Source organism: Bos mutus, chromosome 3 (assembly GCF_027580195.1).
Source record: "Bos mutus isolate GX-2022 chromosome 3, NWIPB_WYAK_1.1, whole genome shotgun sequence".
Classification (NCBI taxonomy): domain Eukaryota; kingdom Metazoa; phylum Chordata; class Mammalia; order Artiodactyla; family Bovidae; genus Bos; species Bos mutus.
This window is the reverse complement of record NC_091619.1, coordinates 4,832,435-4,850,928: the sequence shown is the minus strand read 5'-3', so window position 1 is coordinate 4,850,928 and position 18,494 is coordinate 4,832,435. Positions and strand designations below refer to the sequence as shown.

The 18,494-nt window shown below is 47.1% G+C and overlaps 2 protein-coding genes and 1 non-coding gene across 7 annotated transcripts; 1 reads left to right on the top strand and 2 right to left on the bottom strand.

The window, feature by feature from the left end:
- Positions 1-4,243: 4,243 nt before the first annotated feature.
- On the bottom strand, positions 4,244-6,653 carry HSPA6 (heat shock protein family A (Hsp70) member 6). Its single transcript, XM_005903811.3, has one exon. The coding sequence runs from the start codon at positions 6,510-6,512 to the stop codon at positions 4,581-4,583; it is 1,932 nt and encodes a 643-aa protein (XP_005903873.1). The 5' UTR covers positions 6,513-6,653; the 3' UTR covers positions 4,244-4,580.
- A 541-nt stretch (positions 6,654-7,194) lies between these two features.
- On the top strand, positions 7,195-7,265 carry TRNAG-GCC (transfer RNA glycine (anticodon GCC)). Its single transcript has one exon. It is a non-coding gene; the product is annotated as a tRNA-Gly (tRNA).
- A 1,353-nt stretch (positions 7,266-8,618) lies between these two features.
- LOC102274112 (low affinity immunoglobulin gamma Fc region receptor II) lies at positions 8,619-18,105 on the bottom strand. 5 transcript variants are annotated; one of them, XM_070366546.1, is made up of 6 exons: positions 17,057-18,100; positions 15,167-15,187; positions 13,728-13,985; positions 11,824-12,090; positions 10,867-10,957; positions 8,620-10,742 (listed from the first exon to the last, which is right to left on the bottom strand). In XM_070366546.1, exons 1-6 carry the CDS (start codon positions 17,166-17,168, stop codon positions 10,601-10,603), a joined length of 891 nt encoding a protein of 296 aa, XP_070222647.1. In that variant the 5' UTR covers positions 17,169-18,100; the 3' UTR covers positions 8,620-10,600. The 5 variants fall into 5 exon arrangements, with proteins under 5 accessions (XP_070222627.1, XP_070222624.1, XP_070222647.1 ...); XM_070366536.1 differs by having other exon boundaries at positions 10,867-10,962; positions 17,057-18,098; XM_070366526.1 differs by having other exon boundaries at positions 8,619-10,962; positions 13,728-13,982; positions 17,057-18,105.
- Positions 18,106-18,494: the final 389 nt, after the last annotated feature.

Sequence of the window (18,494 nt, the reverse complement as noted above, 5' to 3'; positions counted from 1 at the left end):
GCTTCCCTGGTAGCTCAGCTGGTAAAGAATCCACCTGGGTTGGATCCCTGGGTTGGGAAGATCCCCTGGAGAAGGGAAAGGCTACCCACTCCAGTATTCTGGCCTGGAGAATTCCATGGACTGTATAGTCAGTCAGTCCATGGGGTCACAAAGAGTCAGACACGACTGAGCGACTTTCATGTATTTTCTGCCAAATACCTAACCAGTGCTTATCAAAATGTGAAATTTGGGGGGACACTGCTTTATTTCTTTATTTATTCATTCATTCATTTTTGGCCATGCTGAGACTGCATTGCTGCACGTGGGCTTTCTGTCATTGCAGAGAGTGGCAGACTATTCTCTAGCTGGGCTTCTCCCTGCAGAGCAGAGGATCTATGTGCTCCAGCTTCAATAGTTGCAGCACAGGGACTCATTAGTTGTGGCTCAAGGGCCCTAGAGCGTGCAGGCGTGGGTGGTCGTGGCATGTGGGCTCAGTAGTTGCAGAGCTTGGGCTTAATTGTTCCAAGGCTCCATGTAAGACCTTACCATTAAGAGAAGGTGGATGAAGGATATACAGTGATTTTCTGTAGTATCTTTACAATTCTCTGTCAGTCTAAAATTATTGCAAAATAAAAAGGTCTTAACAACAACAACAAAAAACTTAACAGTGGTTACCTGTTAGGAATAGTAGCAGTTGGGAGTGGGGCAAGGAACTGCTATTATTCTTGTTCTGCCTCCCCACCCCCACCACCACGAGGCTTGTGGGATCTTAACTCCCTCTAGCAGGGACAGAAACCCAGCCAAGGCAGTGGAAGTAGAGAGTCCTAACTACTGGACCACCAGGGAGTTCCCAAAACTGCTGATTTTTCATTGGAAGGGTTGTAGGAAGTTTTGATTTTTTAAATAATGGAATGTATTTTGTTTCAATATTTTGGGAAACAAATTAATATTGTAATCACAAAACTTGTGATTACAGTAATCAAACTAAGACTATATATACACAATACAATGACATTTAAATACCATGCTGTCCTCCAACCCAGGGATCAAACTGCATCTCCTGCATTGCAGGGGGATTCTTTAACTCTGAGCCACCAGGGAAGCCCATTAACAGGAAACAATCCCCAAAGTATCTAAAGCATCAGCAACAGTCATTCAGAAGTAGATGAAGTAGTTCAGTTCAGTTCAGTTCAGTCGCTCAGTCGTGTCCGACTCTTTGCGACCCAATGAATCTCAGCACGCCAGGCCTCCCTGTCCATCACCAACTCCTGGAGTTTACCCAAACTCATGTCCATCGAGTTGGTGATATCATCCAGTCATCTCATCCTCTGTCGTCCCCTTCTCCTTCTGCCTCCAATCCCTCCCGGCATCAGGGTCTTTTCCAATGAGTCAACTCTTCGCATGAGGTGGCCAAAGTATTGGAGTTTCAGCTTCAACATCAGTCCTTCCAATGAACACCCAGGACTGATATCCTTTAGGATGGACTGGTTGGATCTCCTTGCAGTCCAAGGGACTCTCAAGAGTCTTCTCCAACACCACAGTTCAGAAGCATCAATTCTTCAGTGCTCAGCTTTCTTCACAGTCCAACTCTCACATCCATACATGACCACTGGAAAAACCATAGCCTTGACTAGATGGACCTTTGTTGGCAAAGTAATATCTCTGCCTTTCAATATGCTATCTAGGTTGGTCATAACTCTCCTTCCAAGGAGTAAGCATCTTTTAATTTCATGGCTGCAATCACCATCTGCAGTGATTTTGGAGCCCAGAAAAATAAAGTCTGACACTGTTTCCACTGTTTCCCCATCTACTTCCCATGAAGTGATGGGACCAGTTGCCACAGTATTCATTTTCTGAATATTGAGCTTTAAGCCAACTTTTTCACTCTCCTCCTTCACTTTCATCAAGAGGCTTTTTAGTTCCTCTTCACTTTCTGCCATAAGGGTGGTGTCATCTGCATATCTGAGGTTACTGATATTTCTCCCGGCAATCTTGATTCCAGCTTGTGCTTCTTCCAGTCCAGCGTTTCTCATGATGTACTCTGCATATAAGTTAAATAAGCAGGGTGACAATATCCAGCCTTGACGTACTCCTTTTCCTATTTGGAACCAGTCTGTTGTTCCATGTCCAGTTCGAACTGTTGCTTCCTGACCTGCATATAGGTTTCTCAAGAGGCAGGTCAGGTGGTCTGGTATTCCCATCTCTTGAAGAATTTTTCATAGTTTATTGTGATCCACACAGTCAAAGGCTTTGGCATAGTCAATAAAGCAGAAATAGATGTTTTTCTGGAACTCTCTTGCTTTTTTGATGATCCAGTGGATGTTGGCGATTTGATCTCTGGTTCCTCTGCCTTTTCTAAAACCAGCTTGAACATCAGGAAGTTCATGGTTCACATATTGCTGAAGCCTGGCTTGGAGAATTTTGAGCATTACTATACTAGCATGTGAGATGAGTGCAATTGTGCGGTAGTTTGAGCATTCTTTGGCATTGCCGTTCTTTGGTAATAAAGTGGTTAGTTTGTTTAAATCTCTCTGTAGAAAAATAGATACCGTCCAAATGAGATCTGAAGTGTTTTCACAACTAAGCATGATGGAATTCTCCTTCTTATAACCTGTGTCTGTTTAGAGAGAGAGATTGTTGAAATGTGAGGAAACTATCCAAATGTAGGTGCCATCATTCTGTTTGAGAAGTTACAAACAGGTTGCGGTGGTCAGTGTTGGAAGTGGGAAGGACATTCAGGAAAGGGGAAGTGTAATACAGAATATGTGTGTGATATCATCTCTTTTTTGCAGGTTCTTTCAATGTAAAACAAGTCACAAAAGACTTGGGCCAGGTGCAGGAAAACGCAGTTTAAAATGTGAGCTGACAACCAGACTACAGGTGGGTCGTTACTGCAATCTCCTCTCAACCTGCAACAGATCACCCTTAGCTAAATATAATGTAGCATTCCTCTAACCAAGGCCACCTTCATTTCTGAGATAAAAATAAGTCTTTGGGCTGATTGGGAACTAACTTACACAAACTTATCCTTCTCTTATGTCATTTAACTGGCAGTAAAGTTGAGCCTGAGGATACTCCCCTGGTTCAGTCACTTGCTATAAAAAGCACATATTCACTTAATGAATAATGCAAAGATACAATAAAACATACTTTTTCTCTCAGGGCTCCGTGTCCAACTGTGTTCTAAAGGAATAATATGTACAATTTCACAACATCTGGGGGAAATCTTTCTTTTTTTTAATGGTCTGTTTGTGAGTTAACAGTGCACGGAATGTAGAAGCAGGCAGGACATAGTTCTTAATTTCAACTCTCCCCACTACCCACGTTCCCTGACTTAATAGATATGGATATTGAGTAAATTGTTTAACCTCTTTTAGCCTCTGGATCCTCACTTTCAAAAGAGATAATACACTGTTATGTTGCTGTGATGATTAGATTGTACATAGTCGACAATCAATTAGTAATAATTAGTAATAGTGAATATTTGTTGCTCAATACTAGATGCCTAGCCTATTCTTCTTCACTCCTCACATACTTACTTAATTGTACCCTCATTACACATCTGAGATATTATTTGATCATCATCCCCATTAAATAGAAGGGAAAACTGAAGCTCAGAGTTTAACTTGCGGAGTAGATAAAGGAACACCCGTCTGGTTCCAGTACAGCCATCTTACTACACAGTTGCCACTGTCACCATCATCATCGTCATCATCCTAGGGCCATCAGCAGAAAGCAGATGGGACCATGCAATTCCTCTCACACAGATAAGATCAATAATAATTTTAATTATACCACTAGACTTACTCTCTTAATCTAACAAATACTATTCCCCAGAATCCAGGACTTGGGGTCTGTTCAGTAAAAGAACAATAAGGTCACATTATGAGAGGCAAATAATTAGCATATAAACTTCTTGTCCGTGTATTAGGACACATACACTGAAAAACTAAACTAAGCTCCCAATACAGAATTTTTATCTTAGGGTCTTGCCAAAACTTGTTTCTCTTCATTCTCTGCTTTTCCAACTCCACCTCCCTCCCTCTTTCAACACAATATCACAATTCTCTCCTCTCTCCTCACACTTCAATACTATCTCAGTGTGCCTTCCTCAAACTCTTCCTCTTGCTTTCCCTTATAGAAATTATGCACATAGCCTCATGAATTTTCTTCCCATCCCTCCTTCAAAACCCACCCCAGTATTTCTGCTTCTGAAAGCCCTGCCCCTTCGTCTACTTAATTGGATAGAAAGAAAACGAAGAAATTCTAAAAGTTTATTTAGCTTTATTATTTCATATAACAAATCCATACATGCAAGTAACAAAATGCATTAAATGTAGGTAAAAGCAATATTAAAGTGCCACACAAATGTTCATAATGATTTTACTTCTGCTTGTTTGATGTAGGAGAAGATTTTTTATAAGTCAAATGACAAATATCTCAATAATAAAACATACTGACCACAAAAAAAAAAATTCTCTGTTGAGGGTAAGATTCTCCTCCACTCCTACCCCTTAAGTTGGGCAGGATCACAGTAGAAAGTCTAGAAAGTCCACAAACCCAGCCCTTGCAGTCTCAGCTGATCCGTCCAGAGGGGCCATTTAATCGACCTCCTCGATGACAGGGCCAGTACTAGGGGCTCCATGTCGGGCTTGAGCTCCACAACTGCTGCCCACAGAGACACCAGGCCCCCCACAGAGCCTGGAGAAGATGGGGCAACAGATCTGCTCCAGCTCCCTCTTTTGATGCTCATATTCCTCTTTGTCTGCTAACTGGTTGTGCTCCAGCCAAGCAAGGACTTCCTGACACTTGTCTTGTACTTTGCGCCTGTCCTCTTCAGGAATCTTATCTCTAAGCCTCTCCTCTTGCAAGGAGCTCTTCACATGGAAGACATAGGCCTCCAGAGAGTTTTTGGCAGCCACCCTGTCTCTCTGGGCCTCATCCTCAGCCTTGTACTGCTCAGCCTCACGAACCATCCTCTCCACCTCCTCCTTGCTCAGCCGGCCCTTGTCATTGGTGATGGTGATCTTGTTAGCTTTGCCTGTGCTCCTGTCAGTGGCTGTCACACTCAGGATGCCATTGGCGTCAATGTCGAAGGTCACCTCGATCTGGGGGACTCCACGTGGGGCAGGAGGGATGCCGCTGAGCTCAAAGCGCCCTAGCAGGTTGTTGTCCCTGGTCATGGCCCTCTCACCCTCATACACCTGAATCAGGACCCCAGGCTGGTTGTCTGAATAGGTGGTGAAAGTCTGGGTCTGCTTGGTTGGGATAGTGGCATTCCTCTGGATCAGTGCAGTCATCACCCCACCAGCTGTCTCCAGCCCCAGGGACAGGGGAGCCACATCCAGCAGCAGAAGATCTTGCACCTTCTCACACGTGTCCCCCATCAACACGGCTGCCTGCACAGCAGCCCCATAAGCCACAGCTTCATCCGGGTTGATGCTTTTGTTCAGCTCCCTGCCATTGAAGAAGTCCTGCAGGAGCTTCTGTACCTTGGGGATTCGGGTAGAGCCACCCACCAGGACAATGTCATGGATCTGGGCCTTGCCCAGCTTGGCATCGCGCAAGGCCTTCTCTACCGGCTCCAGGGTGCTGAGGAAGAGGTCCGAGCACAGTTCTTCAAAGCGGGCTCGAGTGATAGAAGTGTAGAAGTCTACACCCTCAAACAGGGAATCGATCTCCAGAGTGGCCTGGGTACTGGACGACAGGGTGCGCTTGGCGCGCTCGCAGGCCGTGCGGAGCCTGCGCAGGGCCCGCTTGTTCCTGCTCAAATCCTTCCCATGCTTCCGCCGGAACTCCTCCATGAAGTGGTTCACCAGCCGGTTGTCGAAGTCCTCTCCACCCAGGTGAGTGTCTCCAGCCGTGGCCTTCACCTCAAAGACACCAGCGTCGATGGTGAGGACCGACACGTCGAAGGTGCCCCCACCAAGGTCGAAAATGAGCACGTTGCGCTCTCCGGCGCCCAGCCGGTCCAGGCCGTAGGCGATGGCAGCTGCCGTGGGCTCGTTGATGATTCTCAGGACGTTGAGCCCCGCGATGGCACCCGCGTCCTTAGTGGCCTGACGCTGCGAGTCGTTGAAGTAGGCAGGCACCGTGATTACAGCGTGCTTCACGGGCTGGCCCAGGTACGCCTCCGCCGTCTCCTTCATCTTGCTCAGCACCATGGACGAGATCTCCTCGGGGTAAAACGCCTTGTCCTCCCCGCGGTAGGACACGCGCACCTTCGGCTTGCCGCCCTCGCTCACCACCTGGAAGGGCCAGTGCTTCATGTCCGACTGCACAGAGGGGTCTGTGAATCTGCGCCCGATCAGTCGCTTGACGTCGAACACGGTGTTGTGCGGGTTCAGGGCCGCCTGGCTCTTGGCCGCGTCGCCCACCAGCCGCTCGGTGTCTGAGAAGGCCACGTAGCTGGGGGTGGTGCGGTTGCCCTGGTCGTTGGCGAGGATCTCCACCCGGCCGTGCTGAAACACGCCTACGCACGAGTACGTGGTGCCCAGGTCGATGCCTATGGCCAGCTCCCTCGCGGCGGACATGGTTGTGGTTTCTCCCTCTCCCGGCGACCAGTGCTATACAGAGTCGGATGGATGCAGGAACCTGCGAAAGTTGGTGCTGCTCAGCAGTGTAGGTGTACGCAGCGGCGCCTCTGTCCTGCCTGCCCAGCTCGGATCTGCTCGGCTCCGGCTCCAAGAGCTTTTTATCCAGTTGCGAAAGACCCGCCTCCTCCCGCTGCCGCCGCCGCCGCGAAACTTCTAGCGCCTTCGCGGCGAGCCCAGAGCCGCCCGGCCCGCCCGCTCCGGCTGACTCAGCCCAGGAGGCGCTGCGCTGACTCTGGGAGAAGGTTCGAGCGGATCGGGCCGTGCAGGGAGCGGCGGCCCCACCAGCGTCTGACTCAGAGTTGCAGAGAAAGTTCCAGCTTCTCCCGGCTTGTTCTAAGGGCGAGCGGTTGGGGCAGAAGAATGGTAAGGTGAAAACTTGTTCTCCCTCTGGTTGGTTGAAGAGGGCGGTTTTGAGTCCAACGGCTCTAGAAAAACCGAAAGCATTAGAGCCATGGCTTCAAGGACAGAGGTTTAAAGTTTTATTATTTTAGTCTTGAAACATGAAGGCTGTGTTTTCAAAATTGTGATTAAGAGGGGTGGTCAGATTTCTGTTACGGAGTGGACCTAGGGTCAGAGATGATGGTAAGAGACAGTGTTGTGAACCTTGGTCACGGAAGTAGCATTGGTGGTTCAGTGGTAGAATTCTCGCCTGCCACGCGGGAGGCCCGGGTTCGATTCCCGGCCAATGCAGCCTGCTCTTTTCCTTCAGGGTACCCGCATTTTAACATTTTTTTCTGTTTTTTTTCTTTAATTCAACTTCTAAAGTGGATCTTCATTAAAAAAAAAAAAATCCTATTTGAGTGTAGTTGTTTTTAAATGTTTCTGCTGCTGTATAACAAAGTGAATCACTTTTACATTTACATATATCCATTATTTTTTTTAGATTCTTTTTCCATAAAGGTTGTTCTAGAGTAACTATACATCCTCAAAAAGAAGGAACCTATTTTTATAACCCAAGAGGGAGAGAAGCTGTCAGCTTTAAATTCATTCTCTCTCAGTGTTTAGGCTGCCCAGGCCTGTGTGTCAAAAGTCAGGATATTTTAGGCAAGGCCCTGCAAAAAAGGGTGCTCACTTCAGAAAGAAAGATGTGGCCTGGCCTGGGGTCTGTGCCCTGTAGTTCAGGGACTACCTTGTCCAAGCTGCTCCAACTTTCTCTCCCAGCCCTCAGTAGCCTCAAAAGCCCTACACATCTACCCCCAAGAGTTCCAAGTTCCAAGAGTCCTACAGCTTCTAAAACAAGCTGTAGAACAAATTATACAGTGCAGTCCAGTTACGGTATGTACAGATCTGTGACACCAACTACTTGTACATCCTTGAACAAATCATTTCAACCATCTGGTTCATTGCTTTCTCAGCTTTAAAATGAGGAGATTGAACTTCATCTTTTCTAAGACATTCTATAGCTGTAGAAGTCTTTGGTTTCATCCAGGAGCAAAAGAGGATTCCTGTTTCCCCTAAACTATGTACCTGCTCTATATCTGAAAAAATCAAGCTTCTGTTGATAAGAAAAAGAGGAGTGATCTGCTATGTCTATCCTATGGTGCCACATATACTTTATTCATTTTAACCCTTAACAACAGTCCAGTAAGGAGCCTTAGTGTGCTAGATATCGATGATGCTTAAAAATATGTATGAGTCTCCTCTTTTCAGCCTCAAAAAAGGATTGCAATTGCATGCCTCTTGAGGTCAGGTCGTACAACTTGTTTCGATTAATGAAATTTAAGTATGTGTATGTTACTTTTGGACAGAGTGCATTTAATTACTGTCCTAATTGTTACTGTTCTCTTTGCCTTCTTTGGCAATGTGTGGTAGTTGGTGTTAAAATCAAAGTATAGTATAAACCTGAGCCATCCCATGAGAGAGAGCTTCCTTAGGAAGTCTTCCACGTATATAGCAGAAAATGAGTGAGAAATAAACCTTTGATGATTTATGCCACTAAGATTGTATTTTTACAGCATATGAGCTTAGTATACTGGCTAGAGCTAGTCAAACAGGGTTATCCCCATTTTTTTTCCAATGTGACTAGCCCCAGAAACATAACTCACCCACAGTTCTACCTTTGATTTCGTCCCTACTCCAAGTTAGACCTTCTTATTTTTTTTTTTTTTCCCAGTTACTATAGTAAAAGCAATATTATCTATTTAAAGGGAAAGTGCCAGCCAAATAGTGTGCTCTGAAGACATCAGATTCCATAAGCATTTATTAAACATCTACTATGTTCCAAAGACATTATGCTTCCATGTATGTTGTTACACTTTAACCTCACATGATATCCCTGGGGAGGGAGATAAAGTTATCAGTATTTCACAGAAGAAGAATCTAATTCATAGAGTAGTTAAATGAATTCTTCAAGACAAAGCACCTAGCAAATGGTAGAAACACAAATCCAAGTTGTTCAACTCTCTTTTTAGTATGCTTTCCACGGCTACTGTACAGGATTAGAAAGTCCATTCAATTAGAGGGCAGTAGGTCCAACTAATACACTACTTTACAAGATGTGATGGGTGAAAGTAAAAAATGAGTTTAGACAGATAACATTCAAAACTGAAATGCATGTACTAGTGGGATATTTTGGGTAGTATCTAGTAGGGTGTTCAGTAGTACTGAATTGGACTTCTGCTTCTGGTAAGATGGAGTAGATGTACTTTTTAAAAAAGTGTCTGATTTTGAATGCTGAAGAACTTACTGATTCCATAAATATGTATTGAGGGTCTTATCATGTGCCAGACCCTGACCTTGACTCTTAAGTATATAGTAGTGAACAAAACAAAGGCCCAGATCTCCTGGAGCATGTTTTAATGAGAGAGGGAGTAGTCAGTTGGTGATACATCCATGGGGGAAAAAATACAGCAATAAACAACTGAACATATTCAGCTGGAGATGAGAACAATGGGGGAAAATAAAGCAGGAGAGCAGGATTAGGAGATGGTGGAGGAGTGAGGTTAGGTTGAATGACCAAGGACACCTCACTGATGAGGTGATATTTGAGTAAAGACCATGAAGAAGCATGATGTGGATATCTGTAAGAACATTTCAGAAACAGTAAATAACATAAACCTGTAGCAGAAGTATAATTGAAGTGTCCAAGGAAGCAAAACAGAGCAATAAATGAGGTCAGAGAGGCATTGAGGAGCAAGATCATGTAGTACCTCGTAGAACATTGCAAAGGCTTTAGCTATTACTCTAAATGCAAGGGGGAAGCTATTACATAGCTTCCAGAAAAGAAGTGACAGATACAACACACATTGGCTGTTGTGAGAATAGACTGTTGGGTGACATGGTTGTGTGCAGGAAGACCAGGCAGGAGGCTGTTGCAGTAATCCAAGTAAGAGAGGATGGTGGCTTGGATCAAGATGCTGCCACGTCCACCCCCCTCCTGAGGCTGTGCCATCCCTCCAGGCAGCCCCGGCCCCCATGAGCCCTTCTGCAGCTTGTGAGAAGTGAGAAGATTGTTGGATTTACTTTGAAAGAAGCACCAGGATTTACTGAGGCTTCATATATTTGAGGAGCCTCTAGCGAGGAGCTGGGAGAACACATTTGCTGTGAGTCCATGTAGAGCTGGATGGTTGGGGACTGTGCCTTAGCCTTTGGGAAATCAGTGAAGGGAGGGATGGAGGAGCCTGGTAGGCTGCAGTCCATGGGGTCGCTGAGGGTCGGACACGACTGAGCGACTTCACTTTCACTTTTCACTCATGCATTGGAGAAGGAAATGGCAACCCACTCCAGTGTTCTTTCCTGGAGAATCCCAGGGACGGGGGAGCCTGGTGGGCTGCCGTCTATGGGGTCACACAGAGTCAGACATGACTGAAGTGACTCGGCGGCAGCAGCGGCAGGGCCTGTTACCTTCTACTTGATCTGGAGATCACAGGTCTTTTCTTTCCCTGGAGGCTCCTTAGCCCAGGTTATTGTCAAAGTGAGGCCAGGGAAGAGGAAAGTTATGGACTGAAGAGTTGCTGCCACTACTGCTGTTACACCATGGAATGAAGGGTCATTTGTCCTGAGGGTCTTGGCTCCATCTGACTTTGTTATTCTTCCCGTCTCCCATGGAGCTTTGAAGGTCTCTCTGCACTGAAAAATACAGGCCTGTATCCACTGCCAAAAGGAGTCCCATCACCAGGCAGAAAGTGATTTGATACCAAGGTGAAAAGATGAGTGGAACTGCTGGACCTAATCGGAGAGGCAGAGGGATAGGAAAAATTACAGTTGTTAAGACAGAAATTTGGAACAGTCATGTCCCTAGTGAGGAGTCTTTGCAAAGCAACCCAAGCCAAGGCCAGGAGCAGACAGCTACCCCAGGAAGTCTTCAGTGGATCGCTTCGTCTGTCTGCCTTCCCAAATAAAGTGCTGGATCGGCATTTCCCAAAGGATGACCTCAAACACATCTGTTCTGGAGAACATTAAGAAAAGTTATAGAAGAAGAAGGGTTCTGTGGTTACCTGAGTTTAGCAAATGCCTTACCAGGCTCAATTTAAAAGTTTTCTTTGAGACAGGGCTTCTTGAAGCCTTTGGTGTGCATTATGAATATAAAAGGAGAGGAAAAGAATATGTAGTGTGTTCTGCATTAATTTGACCACAGAACCCTTCATTCTGAAAGGGCTCTCAAAGAGTTATGTGATTGGGGAACAGCCCTTGGGCAACATTGAACTTGGGAATACACAGATGACATCAACACATCTTCACTCACCACCTCCTCTGAACCCAGGGCTGGGTACTCACTAATGAACATCAGGCTGGCATAAATAATCTGTGATACCGTCTGAAAGGACATAATATGGATTCCACAATGTACAGTTTCTCAAGAACAGGCGGAAGTCTAGTTCTTTATGTGTAGAGAGAGGTTCTAATGCCAACATGGCTGCAGCAAGCTAAGAGTCGATCCTAGGGTGAGAGGCTCAGTAGGGAAACGCAGCAAGCATTAGACGCCGGGAGAGACACGTGATAGAGTGGTTTGAGTGAGATGCAAAAGAGGGAGAATGGCAATGTCTGGGAATTGGATATGGAGCTTGAAAAGGTGGATTTTGTCCCCTGAGAGTTAAAACACCAAATAAATGACACCCATTTCTATAATCCCTGAGAAATGACCGGGAACACAGCTTCACATTCATACAACCATCAGGCCAAGCTAGGACTTTCAGGGTTCCTGTTTATGTTAAACAGGCACTCCCAGGAAAACAAACATTCTGGAGTCCAGAAGATTAGTAATCCCCTCACTACCCATCTTTCCAAGGTGTACATCTCCTTGAACAACCTTCATTCCCATCTTGGACAGTGATGTTCACTGGCTGTGATGAGTGTAGCATCTTCCCGATAAACGCTGTGCAGTGGTACTGGCCGCTGTGACTGAGGTTGGCGAGTGGGATAGAGAAGTTGGTGCGCTGATAGGAAAATATCTTGGATTTCCCATCCTGGTAGAACGTGATCTTATTCAGAGGTTGGTTTCTCCAGCTGTGGCACCTCAGCATGATGGGCTCCCCTTCCTGGAACACGAGGCTGGGGGTCTGGAGCAGCAGCCAGTCTGAAAGACACAAAGGGACCGCAGGACCCGGAAGGTCTTGACTCAGATCTGAGACCCAGACCATCCCTCCAGGGGCCAGTGTGTGTCGGGGGGAGTTTAAATGTGGACTCACACACCCCTGGTCTCTAATTCTGGCTCCTTCGTGTATGCACCCTGTGATCCTGGGTAAATAATTCTTTTGGACCTCAGTTTCTTCGTATGCGGAACTAGTCACAATAGTACCATTAGCTGCACTGTCTACAGTAGTTGCTGGCACACAGTAGGTGTTCAGATATGCTTGTCTTCTCGTTCCCATCCTGGGAGACACAGCTGCAGCCCTTCTGGCCCAAGAGGCCTCTGCAGGAGGATACAGGGGACCCGGAGTGCAGTCACTTTCCCCGAGGGAGGTGGGGGAGAAGCCAGTCTGAGAGAGAAGACAGCATGGGAGGGGGACGCAGCAGAGACCTGTGTCCTTGGGGAGAGTCATGGGCACCGACAAATATTGGTTTACTTGGTGCATGTTAGTAAACGTGGAATTCAGTGGGGACTTTGTCTCAAGGCAGCAGTGACATGGGTGGGCCATTAGCCGGCTGTGTATTTTTTCTCCCAAATTTCATTTTTTTACTGCGGAAAAATATTTAATTTCTTTGTTCTGTAGGGAATAGAGGCTTAGGTAGCTACTTCTAATCCTGATCTCAGCCCACACCGACTTTTTTCCTGAAGTTATAGGACAGAGCAGAGTTGAAATTGGAAAGAAAGGGTAGGAAACAGCAGATACCTTGGAAGGGAGCAGGGAGATAAGAAAAAATGACAACAGTCACACGTGTGCCAGTCAACCACACTTAGACCCTTCAGCAAATCATGACACCAACCAAGTTATATTTATGGAAGCCACCTCAATAAGAAGCCCATGCACCTCAACTAGGCACTAGCCCACACACAGCAACGAAGACAGAGCAGCCATAGATGAATAAATAAATAGAAATTTAAAAGACACGAGTTTCACCTCAGTTGCACAGACAGGGGACAGGGATTAGGGAAATGCTGATTCTCACCAGGACCTCATGTGGGAGGCAGTGGTATCTCCACTAGCAAGTGAGGAAACTGAGGCTCAAAGGTGAATGAAATCATCATGTTTAGATGGCTAGTAATTCCCAGGGCTAAGGAAATGGCAACCCACTCCAGTGTTCTTGCCTGGAGAATCCCAGGGACGGCGCAGCCTGGTGGGCTGCTGGGGTCGCACAGAGACACGACTGAAGAGACTTAGCAGCAGCAGCAGCAGCAGGATTCAGTTGTGCTGTGTCTGTGCATTTGACTCTGCCATAAAAATGGGAAGCTTTCTATGAATTAGAGATTTTCTTCTGCTTCACTCACACCCAGATGCCTGTTGGTGGCCTGGTCACCTTCTTGATCAATCAGCACCAAGACAAAAGAGCCCAACATATTCTGAGAAATCTCTTAGGAACTTCCACCTCACCACTCATACTAAGCCGAGGAGGTGGGTTGAGAAGGGAAATGAGTAGACCAAAACCACTTCAAACAACTCACAGCCGTGCTTTCCAGTAAGTAGGCGACTGCCCTTTCCTAAAAACCTCTGCATGGAAGCAGATTTCATCTCCCCTTGTTCTCCCAGACTCTCCAGGGCCTCCTCCACTGACCGGAAATCACATCCAGATGCACAGGGTCGCTGAGGCTGGTCTGCTCCCTCTGGCACCTGTAGGATCCACTGTCATTGCTGCCGGCCCTAAAGCTGTAGCTGGGCTGCTTCTGGGTGTGGATGGAGCTCCCGTTATGGAACCACGTGGTGAGGTTGCCTGCAGAGAAGCTGGTCCCCTGGCACATCAGCGTCACGTGATCCTCCCTGAGCACATTGATCCACGCAGGCTGGATGCTCACCACAGCTTTTGGGAGATCTGCTGAGGGGCAGAGAGAGGAGGCAGCATGAGGAAAAGGGACCCCAAGGGCCTAAGCAGACCCCAAATCTCAGATGATGGAAAACTGTGGCCATGCTGCAGAGATCAAGAGAAGAACCCAACCCAGAACAGGTCCACACCTGAAGGCAATTCCTCCAACTCATGTAGCCACACAGGGGCCCCCAGGAACCCAGATTCTCTCAGGGAGGAGAGGAGGAGGGGTAGGGAAATGGGAGAGGGGGCAAGCACACAGTCGAGAAACACAAGTACACCTCGCCCAAGGAGCTCTGCCCAGTTCCTTCTCTCTGTCTCTATTTCTCTTTCTCTCTCGAACTCACACTCACAGACACACACACACACTACACATACATCCTTTGGGGAATCACTTCCCCCACCCTCATAAACTGAGGCATTTGGACACTAGTGGATAAACTGTCTTCCCAGCTGGATGAAGACAAGTGGGGCCACCTGGTGGAGGTGCCAGGCTGAGAGTCAGAGGTCACATTTCTCTTCTGACCTGCTTCATTCCTTATCCTGTAGACTAGACCTGTCCTGACACCAAAGCACAGATGAATCTCTATGGCCTCAGGAGAATCAGAAAGAGTGAGAGAGGCCAGAAGGCCAGTCTAGGAGCTCTGGATTCAGTGACCCAGGAGAGCCCCACCCCCTACCAGCCCTGGGTGGTGGAGAGGTTAGTGGTGCTGAGAAAGGAGTGCCCAGCAGTGTTCACCCCACCCAGCCGCAGCCAGTAATACGGCCTCCTCTTTCTGTCCAAGGGAACAGGCCCTGAAGCCTTCAGATACATGAAAAATGGACAATTTATCAACCCATGGGGATAATCTAAGCAGATCATGTGATTCTGCATGGCTTGGGCTCGTGGTTTAGTTTGGAAAGAGGAAGCAATTGAGACAGAGGACAGTTATTTTCTATGACAGAATCTGTGAAGTCTCATCATAACAGAAGCAGGAGGGCTGAGGCATCTGTGTCCCTTGGCTGCCCACCCCTGGTGGCTTCAGTGGAAGGGAAGCAGGAAGGAGAAGGGGGTGCAGGGCTTCTTGTGGGTGCAATTCCTCTTTCCTGGCTCTACCTCAGTCTTGGATTGCTGGTGCCTCCAGAGTTCCTCCATACAGGGTGCAGGGAGCAGAGAGAGCTGGGGGACAGAGGGGATGTGGTGGAGTACTTACCACATTTCCCAGGAACAGGAGCTGCAAGAGAGAAAGCAAAGATCAGCCTGGTGTTTGGATATGATGATTCATCATTACAAATAATCACATTGTGAAAGGTTGTTGCCGAGCCGTGAAAGATGCCAGGACTCTTGGCCTCTGGAGGAGAGGAATTCAATCCAGGCCAGTGACAAGGCATGATTGCTCAGAGCTTTTGTGTAATAAAGTTTTATTAAAGTATAAAAGAGATAGAGAAGGCCACTCCTTAGACTGGTCTTCTGACATAGACATCAGAAGGGGGCAGAAAGAGTGCTGCCTTGCTAGTTTTTAACAAGAAGTTATATTCCTATCAGCAGCCTGCTGATTAGAGGAAGGAAATGTCTCAAAACTCAGAGAGTGGTACCAGGCCCCTTATTCACAACGCGCATTTTGAGGTAACATTGGCACAAGGTGAGTCATCCCAGGCCATAAAATGATTGACATGAATCTTGAAGAAAGGCAGATTTCCAAACAAATACATAGTCTCATTAACATAGCTTAAGAGAACATTTCCATTGGGAAAACACACTGGTCTGTTGAGCTCTTATGGGTTCTGAGTGTTAGGCTAAACCGACTTGAAGAAAGACAGTCCAAGGTAAATACATAGTTCATTAACATAGCTTAAGAAAAACATTTCCCTGAGAAAAACGCATTGGTTAGCTCAAGGTTTGAGAAAAGTTAAGTTCAGGTGGAACCCGGTGTCGTCATGGCAACACAGAATTTTAAGGGAAACCTTTTAATTTTGTATAGAGAAGGGGAATACAATCTGACACTTGTAGTTTCCTCCTGCCATTTAAGAGAGAAATAAAAAAGTGTCTGATACTTGCAGCCAGTCCTCCATGTGGGGGCCCCTAGCCTTCCTGCCTGTTACCCTCTCCCTTGCAAATCCCCTTCCCTCTCTCGTGAGTCTCTTGAGGTCCTTTAACATCATGTCTGCATTTCGTTCACCTGTGGTGTTCATGCCTTAACTTGTTCAGCTGCGTTAACAAAATTACCACACAGGGGCCAGACTGATATCTTCATAAATTTACTGTCACCATATTCGGAAAGACACTAAACTGCAGTTCTGACACTTGAAGACATTTGCTCTGATTCTCTTGGTAGTGATACTGATCTTTTCCTCTCTTCATGCTTGCAGTGCAAGGAGGCATTCTTGATGTCTCTGGTCCCACAACTGATGCTGCTGGAGTTGCCTGGCTAACATATTTTCTGATCTCCATCCCTGAATAACCCAGACTCTCATGCGCTTTTCCCCAGGGGACTCTCCTTTCACAGAAAGAGAATAGGCCCTGCTGCCTGAAGTGGCAGGCCCAGAGGATGGCCTCTGCTCCCCAAGGCAGTTTTTATCGCTCCTTCACGCCTCTTATTGCTTAAGACAGCATCGGCCCTCTGGCCTAAGATTTAGTCCCAGTGAAACATACATTTCTAAGGAAGGTGAACACCTTGGCCATCATCAGTCCTTCAGGTCTAGGTCACTGGACGTTCCTCAGGGCTGGCTCAGCTGTGGGAGGTGGCAGATTACCAGGGGCCTTAGTGCCCAGTGTCATTGGGCAAAATGTTTGAAAAGCCCTACTTCTGCCAATTTCATCATTTCCCAAGGCTAGCAAGGTCGTCAGAATGTGATTTTCATCAGCCTGCCTTCACCCTCCTGACTTTCCTGATGTGCTTCCCACTGCAGCCCTCATCCTTGCCTCTGGCTGTAGAGAGGTTAGTGGTGCAGAGAAAGCGGTGCCCAGCAGTGTTCACCCCACCCAGGTGCAACCAGTGCTACCACCTCCTATTTCTGCAACAACCCAGGTGGCAGCAGCTGACTTAGAGAAGCCCACCTGCCCATCGTCCTGATCCACTGTCCCTGCTGTGCCCCCCACTCACCCAGGAAGAGCAGAGCTGTCCACAGTAGCATGTGGCCCCAAGGATGCCAGGGCGTGCAGTGAGCTCGGTTCCTCCTGGCAGCAGGGAAGGCTAGGAATGAGGGGATCCCCATCACCTCCTGGAGCGAGCAGGTTGCTCTGACAGCCCTGCACGACAGGCACTGGCTTCTCTCGAGGCCTGATAGATTCCACCCAGTGGGCAAATTCAGGAGTCCAAAAGAGGAAGTGAAAAGAAGTGTTGCTTTATCATTGGCTCCTCCCCTTCCACCCTCTTTGCTCTAGGGAGTTCCCTCCCAGAAGATTCAGGGCTTCCCAGAATGAATCTGGCTCAGTCCCACTCCAAATTCACAGAAAATGTAGAAACTGGGAAACAAATTCTCCTCGTCCTCTGGGGCCACAGCTGTGCTCAGCCCCAGGGAGGAAGAGGGGAATGGTCACCCCTACTCAACTCAGAACTCCCTGTCTGTCTCTAAGGCGATGGAGGAGAGTGTGCCAGGGGACTCCCCATCTTCTAGATCCATTTAGAGGTGCAGACACTGGTGTCAGACTCCTCCTGAGACTGAGCAGAGGGGCTTGAGGCCACCTTTCCCCATCATTTGATTGCCTTTATTATCATAATCCAGACTCCGTTTTGGATTGTGGAACCAGGACAGAGAAGTGTGTCAGGGTGGCGATAGAATGATCATTCCCATCTTTTATCACCCTTTGTCTTTCTTGTACTCTTCCCTCCAACAAATATCTTCTGAGCAGCAACTAGTGCCATGGTTCTTTATCTTTCTCACCCTCATTCCCATCACTGTTCCTATCATTATGGCATGGTGAAAGAGCAGGGCTTTGGAGCTGTAGTAGTCTAATTTTGAATGACAGGTAGCTTCTCAGAACTACAGATTCCTCATCTGTATAAATGAAGATTAATATATCTATCCTTCAAACAGGATTTCTCAGCCTCAGTACTATTGACATTTGGGGCCAAATAATTCTCCATGTTAGGACCTGTTCCATGCATTATCGGGTGTTTAGTAGAGTCGGACATGACTGAGTGACTTCTTTCACTTTTCACTCATGCATTGGAGAAGGAAATGGCAAACCACTCCAGTGTTCTTTCCTAGAGAATCCCAGGGACGGGGGAGCCTGCTGGGCTGCCATCTATGGGGTCACACAGAGTCGGACACGACTGAAGCAGCAGCAGCAGCAGCAACATCCCTGACCTCTACCCACTAGATGCCAAGTGACATCCCCTAATCGTGAAAATAGAAATGTCTCTAGACTTTGACAAATCTGCTTTTGGGGGCAACATTGCCCCTGGCTGAGAACCACTGCACTCAAGGTTTTTGAAAATTAAAAGATAATTTGTGTGCTAGCACCATCCTTTGTGGGTATCCAATCAACACCAGTTCCCCTTTTTTGCTTTCTGTCGTCATCCTTGTCACCGTTTGCTC